Consider the following 15,123-nt stretch of genomic DNA (forward strand, 5'->3'; position numbering starts at 1 on the left):
TCTGTAATCTAGATATAGCTATATCTATAGATCTAGAAACATAGAAACATAGAAGATTGACGGCAGAAAAAGAGCTCATGGTCCATCTAGTCCAGTGTTTCCCAACTTTGGCCAATTGAAGATATTTAGACTTCAACTCCCAGAATTCTTCAAGTGGCCAAGGTTGGGAAACACTGATCTAGTCTGCCCTTATACTATTTCCTGTATTTTATCTTAGGATGCATATATGTTTATCCCAGGCATGTTTAAATTCAGTTACTGTGGATTTACCAACCACATCTGCTGGAAGTTTGTTCCAAGGATCTACTACTCTTTCAGTAAAATAATATTTTCTCATGTTGCTTCTGATCTTTCCCCCAACTAAAACTCAGATTGTGCCCCTTTGTTCTTGTGTTCACTTTCCTATTAAAAACACTTCCCTCCTGAACTTTATTTAACCCTTTAATATATTTAAATGTTTCGATCATGTCCCCCCTTTTCCTTCTGTCCTCCAGACTATACAGATTGAGCTCTTTAAGTCTTTCCTGATAAGTTTTATGCTTAAGACCCTCCACCATGCTTGTAGCCCGTCTTTGGACCCTTTCAATTTTGTCAATATATTTTTGTAGGTGAGGTCTCCAGAACTGAAAACAGTATTCCAAATGTGGTCTCACCAGCGCGCTATATCACACACCCTCTTCCTGCTTGTTATAACTCTAGCTGTGCAGCCAAGCATTCTACTTGCTTTTCCTACTGCCTGACCGCACTGTTCACTCATTTTGAGATTGTCAGAAATCACTACCCCAAAATCCTTCTCTTCTGAAGTTTTTGCTAACACAGAACTGCCAACACAATATATCTATAATATAAATATTAAAGATAGCAATAGCATTTAGACTTACTGTATATGATGAGCCGAGGTAGTGCAGTGGATAGAGTGAAGTATTGCAGGCCATTTAAGCTGACTGCTAGATCTGCAGGTCAGCAGTTCAAGGTAGGTAAAATGTTGTAAGCCACCCTGAGTCTAAGGAGAAGGGCGGCATTAAAAAATTGAATGAATGAATGAATGAACAAACAAACAAACAAACCACTTCATAGTGCTTTTACAACCCTCTCTAAGCAGTTTACAGAATGAGCATATTGCCCCCAACAATCTGGGTCCTCATTTTACCCACCCTCAGAAGGATGAGTCAACCTTGAGCCGGTGGTGAAATTTGAACTGTTGAACTACAGCTAGCAGTTAGCTGAAGTAGCATGCAGTGCTGCACTCTAACCACTGTGCCACCCCAGCTCTTAAAGATTCTCAGAAAACAGGACATGGGAAGATTACAACATCAGTCTGCTGTTGATTAGAGTAGAGAGATTGGGCACCTCAGTATCCTACTCATCCCATTTCTGCAGCCTTATCCCCATCTTTTCATTCCAAAATCTCCTGGAATTTATCAAGTCAAATTTGCTGAAACCCATCAGGTTGGCATCTCATTAACTTGCCTAAGCAAGGAATAATATCTAAGAATAATGAAGAGAATTAGGAGAATTATTCGATGGAAATCCTTCCAGGGATAATGTGTTTCTCAAGGACCGTGGGAAAAAAAAACATTTTAAAAAGGAAGAAAAATCTTGTAGTTTTTCTTGAAGGGTAGACTACTCCTGAAAAATTCTAGCTGAGGTCTAGTGAGAAAAACAGGAATTCTGTGGTTTCAGGAGCTTGGTTATATTAGGAGAGAGAGAGCAAGCCTTCATTTTCTAACATCTTAGCACGATATTGTAAATGGGTCTTTTACATTTCTTTTTGAAAATATACAATTAAAAGACAATTAATGAGAAAATAAACAGGGGAGAGAATCATTATCTTTAGATCCAAGAAACACGGTTAGAACAAATAGAATATTAAATTGGTATTTGCTAATGTTTACAAATTAGGGCTACATGCCTACCTACCATTTACTTACCAGAATTGTTCTTTAACTAACATAAAAGGTTGATTGGAAAAGTAATTTTTATTTCGTTAAGAAGCTGAAGTCAACCCAGCATATAGTTTCTCATTGTTTAAACTGGATTGGGCAGAACTTAAATAGGATGAATTGCTTTTTACCAAGCAATAATATGTACGGTTTGTTTGGATTTGAGGAATTGCTATGTGTTGTAAAAATGCCCCAAAGGTGTTTTTCCAAGACAACTGGACTTTGTTTTGTCTTGAAGACATTTCCCTTCTCCCCCAAGGAGCTTCTTGAATTCTGACTGAATGATGGAGGATGGAAGGATTTATGTTCCTTGCAGTCATCTGGTTGTTAGCACACTCTCTGAGAGTTGTTGAGGCCACTTGGAGGTTTATTTGTTCTCTTGGGGTCACCTGAATAGTGAAAATGGATATGGAACCTTCGTAGAACTGGTGAAAGGATTGTGTTGTTACAACAATATAAAAACACCATAAATCCTTCCATCCTCCACCATTCAGTCAGAACTGAAGAAGCTTCTTGGAGGAGAAGTGAAATGTCCAGTTGCCTTTTGAATAAGCATCCTTGGGGCAACCATGATCTGGATGACCGAGAATCTCCATTAGACATGTTATAAGAACATAGTGCATAGTATAACAGTCCATAGCTTAACATAGTGTTAAAGATAACGATACAAGCATATGAAACATCCTTAGATACCCCATTGTAACTGAGTAATAAATTACACCGCCTATTTATTTATTTATTTATTTGTTTGTTTGTTTGTTTGTTTGTTTGTTTATTTATTTATTTGGATTTGTATGCCGCTCCTCTCCGAAGACTCAGGGCGGCTCACAACAAGAGCTAAGACCCAGTGTCATATATAAGAACATTCTGTATCACATAGAGTTCCCCAGTAAATCCAACAGTCTTTAAAGTCAAGCTACAACCAAAACTTGCCACCCACTTGTTTTATTTCTTGATACCTTTTGTTATCTGTAAACATCAGCTCAGCTCTCTCCTGGGGGGGGGGGAGAGGGATCTTGCTGATTTCTGGAGATTTAGCTGCTGCTAATGGTAACTTTTCTTTTGTTTTAAAATGAGAAAAAAACATTGAACATCATTTGATTTTAGATTGGAGTGGAGTTGAATAACAATAGCACTTAGCAATAGCACTTAAACTTAAATACCACTTTACAGTGCTTTACAGCTCCCTCTAAGCAGTTTATTATATATTTGTGTATTGCCCCCAAACATTTTACTCATTTTACTCACCTTGGAAGACTGGAAGGCTGAATCAACCTTGAGCTTGGTGAGATTTGAACTGCCAAATTGCAGTCAGCTAACAGTCAGCAAAAGTAGCCTGCAGTACTGCATGTTAACCTCTGCCCCACTGCAAATGGAATGGAATAATAGAGTAGGGTAGAGTAGAGTAGAGTAGAGTGGAGTAGAGTGGAGTAGAGTGGAGTAGAGTAGAGCAGAGCAGAGCAGAGTAAAATAGAATAGAATAGAATAGAATAATTTTTTATTGGCCCAGTGTGATTGGACACACAAGGAATTTGTCTCCAGTGCATAAGCTCAAAGTATACATATAAACAGCAAATAAAAGCTCATAGATCACAAATCATAATTACAATAATTAATCATAAGTTACAAACAACAATGGATAAATCATAAGAAACCAATAGGAGAAGATTATAAATGGGAGAGGGTTATAATAACCCTTAATTGATAGATGGCCAAATGCATCAACAGATAAACAGAGAAGTGTCATATTTTTAGCTGGTAAAATATTGTTTGCACTTCTCCACACCTTCTCAAAGTAACATTGGATGAGGTCACTAACATCTGTGTGTGCAAAGCCAGTGACCCAGGGGGGTTCAAAAAGTTGCTGCCATTTATTTTCAGGACTCTCTAATGATGTCTGTTCTTTGACGAAGCTAGGAACACTTTCCAAAAAGTCTTACTTGATCTTTTTCCCCCAAGTTTTCATTCCCCGCAGAACCGTTATCTTTCTGATTTCTTTAGCCAATGTTTCTGAGCTTGCTTTCCTCCTGGAAGTGGTAGATAATGTTACACTGAAAATATTGTGGCTGTTCATCCTTTCTGATCTGAAAAGGTCCTGGGTAAACATTCTCCCCTGATATCTTCCCTTGAGTGAAAGCCTTCAAAAATTAAGACTGCCAAAGAAAGAATTGTACAATGAAAAATGGGAAAGGCAGCTTTTTAAAACTACCTTATCACTCAATAAGTAGAAAGGCATCATGCTCTGCTCACGAAAGGCTCCCCTTTGTTTTCAAAAGCGAATTCTCTGTTTCATAACACTGAATGGAAACTGATGGGGGAAGACACAAGTGAAATAATTGGCATGATGCTGATGATAACATTGCGACTCAACTGGAGGATGCATTTCGGTTCTTGATGCTTTCTCAATAAACAACTCTTAGAGCGCAATCCGGAAAAAGAATAAGCCCATTGATGTGACATTGGCTTGCCTCTAAGGATTTCCCATTAACCAAAGACTGGTTAATATTGTTTATTTGTCTGACAATTTCCTATCTGCTTGTGATGAGGATGATTTCCCTAATATAATCTGGACTTTTGTTGGTAACAAACACATGCTAATTTGAACAAACACATGATTTTTCAAATCGGAAACTGCAATTTTTTTTTCTACACTGGTCAACGAAGTTAGCAAAGTTGACTTTTCTGCCAACTTGATGATCCAAATTCCTGGATCATCAGAAAGGTGATCTGAAACAGAGTATTTTATCCATGAAATGGATTACCTTCAATTATAGGAATCAGTGGTAGTTTTATTTATTTATTTATTTATTCATTCATTCATTCATTCATTTATTGGATTTGTATGCCGCCCCTCTCCGCAGACTTGGGGCAGCTAACAACAGCAATAAAACATTATATAACAAAATCCAATACTAAAAACAGTTAAAAACCCATTATATAAAAACCAATCATACATACAGACATACCATGCATAAAATTGTAAAGGCCTAGGGGGAAGTGTATCTCAGTTCCCCCATGCCTGGTGGCAGAGGTGGGTTTTAAGCAGCTTTCGAAAGGCAAGGAGGGTGGGGGCAATTCTAATCTCTGGGGGGAGTTGGTTCCAGAGGGCCGGGGCTGCCACAGAGAAGGCTCTTCCTCTGGGTCCCGCCAAGCGACATTGTTTGGTTGAGGGGACCTAGAGAAGACCCACTCTGTGGGACCTAACTGGTCGCTGGGATTCGTGCAGCAGAAGGCGGTCCCTGAGGTAATCTGGTCCGGTGCCATGAAGGGCTTTATAGGTCATAACCAACACTTTGAATTGTGACTGGAAACTGATCGGCAACCAATGCAGACTGCGGAGTGTTGGTGTAACATGGGCATATTTGAGAAAGCCCATGATTGCTCTCGCAGCTGCATTCTGCACGATCTGAAGTTTCCGAACACTTTTCAAAGGTAGCCCCATGTAGAGAACGTTACAGTAGTCGAGCCTCGAGGTGATGAGGGCATGAGTGACTGTGAGCAGTGACTCCCGGTCCAAATAGGGTCGCAACTGGTGCACCAGGCGAACCTGGGCAAATGTCCCCCTTGCCACAGCTGAAAGGTGTTTCTCTAATGTGAGCTGTGGATCAAGGAGTACGCCCAAGTTGCAGACCCTCTCTGAGAGAGTCAATGATTCTCCCCCCAGGGTGATGGATGGACAGATGGAATTGTCCTTGGGAGGCAAGACCCACAGCCACTCCGTCTTGTCTGGGTTGAGTTTGAGTCTGTTGACACCCATCCAGGCCCCAACAGCCTCCAGGCACCGGCACATCACTTCCACTGCTTCGTTGACTGTTTTGTTTAGTTGGGTAAAAATAAATAAAGATATATTTTCTGTAAATGGTTTTGGAGTTGCCAGCCATTTTGTCACAGGCATCTCCCTTCTATATCATGATAAAAGTATTATTAGCAGTGAGATTTATCAGAGTGTGAAGAAAAGAAAGATGGGTTTAAAAGGAAAAAAATACTTGGCAATTGCTATTGCTAACATGTTGTAAGCCATCCCTGAGTCTAAAGAGAAGGGCGGCATAAAAGTCAAATAAATAAGTAGGTAGGTAGGTAGGTAGATAGATAGATAGATAGATAGATAGATAGATAGATAGATAGATAGATAGATAGATAGATAGATAGATAGATAGATAAAGAACCTGAAAGGCCCAAGAACATCTAGGCTGTCTGAATGTAACTGCACATACCACTGCACTAAAAAAAAAATTGGGTTATGAACCAGTATTGAAGCAACCTCATTGCACAGACTTTATATTTGACCCAACAACTTCTAGGTTTAGTCTTGTATCATATATTAGCTTTTGGCTACTTATATCTTGCCTTGCAGACTGTTTTTTTCTTTTGAACCTTTTCTATCAGTTTTGATTTTTATAAAAAATATGACGGATAAAAAAGTTGCAGCCTAATATAATATTATTCCAATGCAGTATGAAATGCCATCTATCTATTATGCATAATGTATTGCCTCTTATTTGTTTTTAATTTGCTGCCCATTCAGATTTTGAGGGTATTGATGAGTGCTGTTTCATATTGTTTGTGTTATTAAAAAGACAAATTTGGTATCTGCCTGACGTCTTTCTAATTAAACAAAAACAAAACAAAACACTCCCAGCTTTTCATTTTGATATTCAAGAGATTTTTGTCTCCCAGCTTTCCATTCTCTTGTTTATGTATATCATTCAATGTACAAGAGTGAATTCTTACAATTATCTGAATTGCTATATCATTGGCAGCACAGCTTAAGTCTCTATTGATATACCAATGTATTCTCTCTCTCTTTCTCTCTCTTATCCTGCAACCTCAGGTGTTCAATATTCAGTTGAATAGAAAGGTGGGGATACAAATAAACCAAATAAATAAATTCTTATTAGTCAAGCTAGGACTAGGGCTAAAGGGACAAAGGTTCACATTAGACTACTCCATGACTCTATCCTGAAATAAGGTGTGAATTTGTTCTATAACAATTCACTGTCTACTTTATCAGCATGTCAGGTAGGATGGTTTAAAAATAAACACATTCCTCTATATCAGTGTTTTTCAACCAGTGTGCCATGGCACACTAGTGTGCCGCAAGACATGGTCAGGTGTGCCACGAAGAAGGAAGCTCAGGTTCCGGTCTCGCAACTTTTTGCTGAGAGAGAGAGTGAGAGAGAGAGAGAAAGAAAGAGAGAATGAGAGAGAGAGAGAAAGAAAGAGAGAGAAAGAAAGCAAGAGAGAGAGAAAGAGAGAGAGAGAAAGAGAGAGTGTGTGAGAGAGAAAGCAAGAGAGAGAAAGAAAAGAGAAAGAGAGAGAAAGCAAGAGTGAGAGAGAAAGAAAGCAAGAGAGAGAGAGAAAGAGAGAGAGAAAGAGAGAGTGTGTGAGAGAGAAAGCACGAGAGAGAAAGAAAAGAGAAAGAGAGAGAAAGCAAGAGTGAGAGAGAAAGAAAGCAAGAGAGAGAGAGAAAAGGAGAGGAAGGGAGAGAGAGAGAGAAATGAGCAAAAAGGGGAGGAAAAAAGAGAAATGAGAAAATGATTGAGACAGAGAATGAGAAGAAAGAGAGAGAAACAAAAGAGAGAGAGAAGTGACTCTTGATTTAAAGCATATGATAAAAGGCACCCAAAGAACAAGAGAGAAAAAACCCCCCAGCCCTCACCTGTTTTTGGAAATGGTTCAAGAGTGTATACACACACACACACACACACAAGGTGGGGAGGAGACAGGGATGGAAAAAGAGAGGAGAGTGTCTTGGGGTGTCATTTTGTGTCATTTTGGTTGGTGGTGTGCCCCAGGATTTTGTAAATGTAAAAAACGTGCTGCGGCTCAAAAAAGGTTGAAAATCACTGCTCTATATAACTTAGTTCATTTTCTCTCCCCCTCCCCCCAATTTCTCAGTTTAGCCTACTAAACTGACACATTTTTGTGGTTTCCCATTCAAATGCTAAGAAAGTTACGACCCAGATTGATCCTTCTCTGAGGAAGATGAAATGAGCAGTTCAAAATCTGGGGGGAAAAAAGTCCACTCCAAGCCCAGCAAAATTGGCTAGTTATTCCTAGTTCCATTTAAAATTTCAAGCGGAAAAGTAAGAAGCCATTGTCAAAGTAAAGAATATAATAAAATCTAATAGCAATAGCACCTAGACTTATATGCTGCTTTCTAGTGCTTTACAGCCCTCTCTAAGTCAGCATATTCCTCCCAACAATCTTGGTCCTCGTGTTTGCGACCTCTGAAGGATGGAAAGCCGAGTCAATCTTGAGCCGATCAGAATCCAGCTCCTAGCTGTGGGGAAGAATTGGCCTGCAACACTACATTCTAACCACTGTGCCTTATTTATCTTTGATATGTTTGATATGTTGCAATCCTTTGATATGTTGCAGACTCTGCCAAAGATCTTGGATAAAGTGGCTCCTGCTTTTCTCATGAGTAGCTGCAGCTTCTTGATGGAGAAGTCGCGCGATTCCACAGCCCGAGTGGTGGTTTGGAGGGAAATTGGAGTGCTGAGGAGCTACACCATGGAAAGCACCTATTCTGGATGTAGTCATGGACTCTATAAGGTAGGGTATGCTTGGTTTGAATAGCCCAGGGACCCAGGATTTTTCTAAAGATCAGCAAGACTTGAGTTCAGCACCAAGGAGAGCACCAATATTTGGTTGAAGGACCTGTTTCTTTTAATTCATGCAACATATAGCAATATTGCAAAGCACCACGGCTCACTTTCTCCTCATTTCCATTGCTTCAGGTTGCGTACACAAATGAATTTATTTATACATTTGCTAATGTATTGGTGAGACATCTTTTGGCTAAGAGGCTCACAAAACAACCTGCACAGATTATTGTGAATGTTAGCTCACTCAAAAAGCGAATAACAGGGGAAAAAAAAAAAAGAATCCAGGAGGCCAATGTGTCATATTCAATTAGCAACGACTGGAAAAGAATATCTGCTCTTTTAAGGGCTGAGCATAAAGGAGCCTGGAGCTGCTTGTAAAAATCAGCACCTCAGGAGGAGACCACAGCACAGCAGAAGACTGTCCCATTAATGCAGTGTTTCTCAACTTCAACAGCTTTAAGTTGTGTGGAGTTCAAGTCTCAATGTTCCCAGCTAGCTTAAGGTTGTTAAATTGAGAAAAAATGCATTGATTATATACTTCCCTTACATTCAACTAAAAACAAATTTCCAGTCTTTATGGTTTATGGTTTATTGGATTTATATGCCGCCCCTCTCCGCAAACTCGGGGCGGCTCACAACAATAATAAAAAAACAGTACAGTACACAATACCAAATCCAATGCCCACCCATCCAGTTCCAATTGAAATTAATACAAGGACAAACCTTAGTTCTTATGGACGTGCCCTGTTCATTCCTCTGATTAAGTTACCTGTTCTTCAGCTAAAAATTAGTAATCACTATTCCAATCTGAATAGTAGGTTTTTGAGGTTACAGTTCCTCTATTGGGTTAGAAACTCTTGCAACCATGTGTGATTTTTTTTTCTTTGTGAATTTCTCTTACACTCAATTCCTCTTCCAAAAGACTTTCTATTTACCCATCTGTGGTGATTCCTATTTCCAGAACCCCAGAAACTTATTTAAAATTAAATTAATTATGATGATTATTCTCTATGCATTTATTAGTTTACTATATCTAGCCCATTAAGGTTTAATTTGGAGAATCTCCTACAGAGTTATTGCACGCCCAAAGGTGTACATTTGATTTTTGGGGACCACAGGTTTTTGAGAGATGCATGCATTCCTGGTTGTGTAATTGTGTCTTAGCATGAGCAAGAGAAGGAGAGGCAACTTGTAAGGTTGACAACTGTTGTAGTGCTACATTATTCTAAGGCAGCGGTCAGCAACCCGCAGCTCGGGAGCTGCATCCCTCTACTGCAGCTCTCTGTCGCTGGTTGGTGCCACAATTTTGAGAGGAACGTCCGGTAGGTGTGTGTGTGGAAGCAGGGCATGCCAGGAGGAGACTCTATGGCAAGGGGTAGGTTTTCCAGTTGGCACCAAAATTGATAGGACTTTTGGTTATTACAGGTAGAGGAAAAAGGACACTGCACTAGGAGGAGACTCTATGGTGGGGGAACCGGGCTTCTGGTCAGCTCCAGAATTGTACGGGAGGCTTCCGGTTAGGACCTCTGTGGCTCTTCAATGGTTTAAGGTTGCCAGCCCCTGTTCTAAGGTATGAAAAAAGAAAGTAACACAAATGTTCTAGACTCAGTGTCTTACTTTCTTTAATCAATTCAGCCCTCTCCCTCCATACTAGTCGCTGTTTGTTGTTTGAGTCACAGTGGAAATTTTTAATTACCCCCTCCTCTTTCTATCTCCAAAAAGACTGGACAGCAATGTGTTTGAGCAAGGATGAGTCTTCTATCCCTGTGCTACTTTTTCAGAATTTGGGCTTCTAAGCAGAAAATCTAAGTGCAGATGAAGTCTGGGTGGGGCATCACAAGAAATGTTCCTGAGCTCCTTGGACAAAGAATTGCTGAGATCCTTCCTTCCTTCCTTCCTTCCTTCCTTCCTTCCTTCCTTCCTTCCTTCCTTCCTCCCTCCCTCCCTCCCTCCCTCCCTCCCTTCTTTCCTCCTTCCCTCCCTCCCTTCCTGGCAGATGCAACCAAACAGACAAATAATTATTTAGCAATCAAGTTTACGATTAGAATTAGGGACCTTGTTCCCATCTCCATAGAGTTGTCACTCCATGCATCAGTGAAGCAGAGCCAAAAAAAGGGACCAGAACAGCTGTTCTAAGTAGGCAAAGGATTCCGGGAACTGTTTGGAAATGGGAAACAGAGGAGTAATATGGAGAGAACATTTGGGAGGCAAATAGATTTGTTCTCTTTGGCTGGAACAGCGCACAAAATATATCCCACTTCAAAGGAACAAACAAGCCGACACCTGGGGTATAAAAGAACAGGCACCGCAAAAGAGTTTCTCATTTATTACAGATAATATTGGAAGCTGTGGAAGGAAAGGTAGAATTGAGCAGTCTGTTTTATGTTGGTCTCTCTTTTCCTCTTACGCAGCTCCAGTAAAAACAGTCTATGAATAACTGCGACCTTTTTGTCCAGCGTCCTGTCTAAACCAGAGATGTTTTAGTGCCTTAAGCAGTCTACGGTATTTAATGGGACCTTCTCATGCAAGTTAGCAAGGAATGCAAAGGCTGAGATCACATTTTATGTTAGTTGAAAACTGCCTGGATGTCTTGTATGAACAAACTGTAATAGTTGTGGGTTGTGAACAAGCTATTATTTAAGGATTCGTTATGGTATGAGATGTTTTCAAATGAAAAGATGTCAGTATATATGAAGTTGGCCCAGATCAACATTTCACTTTCCGTCTTCAGAAACAAAATAGAAACCTCATAAATATTCAACCTACTGGTTTTTGGCACATGTAAGCAGGGGTGGGTTATTGCCCGGACCGGGGGGGGGGGGAATGCAGTGGGATAGCGAAAATGGAGCTCCACCGCAGCATCCAATTTGAACTTAAAAATGTTGAAAGAAAATGCAGGGTGCCTGCATAAGCCACGCCCACAGTGTGGTAGTAAAAATTTTGGTAGCCCTTCACTGCATGTAAGCCACCCAGTTTAAAATTTTGCTGAAGACTTCCCAAAACCACCAGGCTTTGCTGAAGACAGTAATCAAACAGACTAGTTTAGGATAAAATTTAGAACATTATTTTGCCTCTTCCCAATTCTAAAGTTTTACAAAGATTCATAATAATCCCAATGGGATTATAAAAAGGGGCATTTACTAAATTACATTACTCATTCATATAGCTGAGTATTATCAATATCAGTGTGAAGTTTCCAAAAGATGCCCTAATTAATTAATGAGCCACGAGCCAAACTTCAAAAGAAATATAGCCATTTATTAGGAGCGACATTTCTTCAATACTCCGATGCAATCAAAACTGATCTTACATAGGTTATGTGCCCTCATGACTCTTTTTCCTGCCTCCTCACTGGATATGTCATAAATCACATTTTTCAATGAACCATGTTGGAGGGCTGTGAACCTGCTGACTCTGGCAACCTAGGGTACAATCAGTAAAAGAAACATTTGTGGAATGTAGTTTCAATTAGTACAGTCAGCAACTCTGCCAGTTCTCCCCACCTCCTGCTTATGGTAACTTGAAAGCTTTGCAAGTTGACAATTAGTTGACTAACTCTTTAGAGGGTCACACATGATTATTCTCAAGTACTTGGAAATTTTGTAGGTGCTTTACTACTAAGCTATGGTCTCAATAAATCCAATGCTTTCATTCCAGCGAACTAGAAGAAATAAGTTTGAACTGATAATAGCAGATTATAGTGTAAGAACAGCCTGCTGTCAGCTTCAGTTCCATTTCTGGGTTAGAACCATGAATAGAAGTCATCTTGCAGTCAGCTTCTAGTCTAGTGAATCATCTTACTTCTTGGTTAAATATATTTTACAAGTTTAAGATAAGGATAAATTGGGTTGAATGAGAATCCTCTATAACATTTCAAGCTCCTTAAAGCATGTGTGGGATTAAAAAGGAATAATTTGACTTAATACATAGTGAACACTTGACCTTACATGTGGGTCACAATAATTACAGTGATTACTATAATTATTGCAATTACATGGTTGAATTATTGGAAACCTGCAGGGTCAATGCATATGCATGTTACTCATTGGATTTTAATAAATTTTCAGTAAATTTTGAAGCATAGGTTGAAATCAGCCACTATTCTCCAGCTCACATTCCACATTGTACTATAATGTCATTGTTGGATTGTGTCTTAACATGTTGTGTGAACCCAACCTTTGTGCATAGCAAACCAAGATGTAATGCCTAGAATGTATAGATTAGATTAGATTAGATTTATTGCATTTATATGCCGCCCCTCTCCGCAAACTCGGGGCGGCTCACAACAATAATAAAAAACAGTACATAATAAAAATCCAATGCCCACCAATCTAATTACAATTTAAAATTAGTAATTTCCTAAAACAATCCCAATATATATAAAAAACAAGCACACAGTCAATCAATCAACAACACAACATGGGCAAGGGGGAGGTGTTTTAGTTCCCCCATGCCTGATGGCAGAGGTGGGTCTTAAGGAGTTTACGAAAGGCAAGGAGGTGGAGGCAATCCTAATCTCAGGGGGGAGCTGGTTCCAGAGGGTCGGGGCCCCCACAGAGAAGGCTCTTCCCCTGGGTCCCGCCAGACGACATTGTTTAGTCGACGGGACCCAAAGAAGGCCCACTCTGTGGGACCTAACCGGTCGCTGGGATTCGTGCGGCAGGAGGCGGTCCCGAAGATATTCTGGTCCGGTGCCATGAAGGGCTTTATAGGTCATAACCAACACTTTGAATTGTGACCGGAAACTGATCGGCAACCAATGCAGACTGCGGAGTGTTGGAGTAATATGGGCATACTTAGAGAAGCCCATAATTGCTCTCGCAGCTGCATTCTGCACGATCTGAAGTTTGCGAACACTTTTCAAAGGTAGCCCCATGTAGAGAGCGTTACAGTAGTCGAGCCTCAAGGTGATGAGGGCATGAGTGACTGTGAGCAATGACTCCCGGTCCAAATAGGGCCACAACTGGCGCACCAGGCGAACCTGGGCAAATGCCCCCCTCGCCACAGCTGAAAGGTGTTTCTCTAATGTAAGCTGTGGATCAAGGAGGACGCCCAAGTTGCGGACCCTCTCTGAGGGGGTCAATAATTCCCCCCAGGGTAATGGATGGACAGATAGAATTGTCCTTGGGAGGCAAAACCCACAGCCACTCCGTCTTGTCTGGGTTGAGTTTGAGTTTGTTGACACCCATCCAGGCCCCAACAGCCTCCAGGCACCGGCACATCACTTCCACTTCCATAGGCAGTTTTGGTTTATTCAATAAACTATGGGTGAACAAGCCATATCCCTTATATAATGTATTAGGATGCTGACTTGAAGGTAGTCAATTTTTCTGTCTTTTATCCAGATGGTAACAACTTATTCAGTGTATAGATTTCACAAGAGGACAATAAGATGCGGGATGTCCCACAGATTGAGATGGTTGACACAATAGGTTTCTGTAATAAGTGAAGCAGATATGGACCTCATCTTTGTATTCTTTAGCTTTTTCAATGTTCTAGCATGTATCATCAGTAATGTATCTCATTCCTAGGCCTTTTCTAAATCAGAATATTATACAACAGTTAACACATTCTATTAAGTTATCTTTCTTTAGTCTTTGTATATGTAGCCTGATTTCCAGAGTTGTGGCATAACTTGGTTAGAGTTTTTAAAGAGGCTCAGCTGGGATTTTGTCTTGTCCATCCACATGGCTTTCTCAGTAAAATATAGAGATGATGTATTGTGGCTTTGTGGCACAGTGGTTAGAATGCAGTATTACAAGCAAACTCTTCCCACTGCCAAGATCCTGACTGCCTCAAGGTTGACTCAGCCTTCCATCCTTCTGAGGTCAGTAAAATGAGGACACAGATGGTTGGGAGCAATATGCTGACTGTGTAAACCACTTAGAGAGTACTGTAAAGCACTGTGGAGTGGTATATAAGTCTTAAGTGTTATTGCTGTCTTTTATGAAATCATTAAAGTGGCCATTTGCCTCCAGCATCTTCCTTGCTGCCTGTTATGGATACTTGCTGCTTGCTTTAACTGGGCAGCTGGCATGACCTCCATGCCTTTGGTTGTCCCTGCTGGGAGTATATATTTTTAATGTGCACTCTTTGTGTTTTTTCTCTTTTCTCCCCCAGGAATAAAACATTTCCCTCTTGCCACAGCAGGATTAAGGGAGAGGGAGTGCTTAGTATGGAGTACATTTTAAATAATATATATTGTAGTGGTACATATGAACTGTGATTGGGGAAAAGGGAAAAAACATAAAAAATATGTCTTTATGTTGTATGGTCTGTAAAGAAACAAATGAGCTATGCAATCATATAAAGATTTCCTCTTCAAACATATTGCAAGTGATTTTTGCAAGTTAGGAAGCTCAGTCCCAGCTGGAACAGGACATAATAATAGTAGGGTCATCATATATATATATATATTTCTTCAACATTATCATTTAGTCTAAAAATGGAGGAGCTTAAAATAGGCCCAAGGGTGTATTTCCCTCTGTTCTGCTTTAGGAACATAAAAATGTTTGCAATATTTCTGATTCTGGCAGTTTTCAAACAACAGTCATTGCACTCTGAAATAC

General features: G+C 40.1%; 1 protein-coding gene across 1 annotated transcript in view; it reads left to right on the top strand.

The window, feature by feature from the left end:
• Nucleotides 1-15,123, top strand: part of AGBL1 (AGBL carboxypeptidase 1) — a 376,387-nt gene that overhangs the window by 282,434 nt on the left and 78,830 nt on the right. Inside the window, exon 18 of the mRNA XM_070763167.1 lies at nt 8,325-8,501. Within this exon, the coding sequence (XP_070619268.1) occupies nt 8,325-8,501 (177 nt within the window). The remainder of the gene's footprint in view (nt 1-8,324; nt 8,502-15,123) is intronic.

This window comes from Erythrolamprus reginae, chromosome 10 (genome assembly GCF_031021105.1).
Source record: "Erythrolamprus reginae isolate rEryReg1 chromosome 10, rEryReg1.hap1, whole genome shotgun sequence".
NCBI lineage: Eukaryota > Metazoa > Chordata > Lepidosauria > Squamata > Dipsadidae > Erythrolamprus > Erythrolamprus reginae.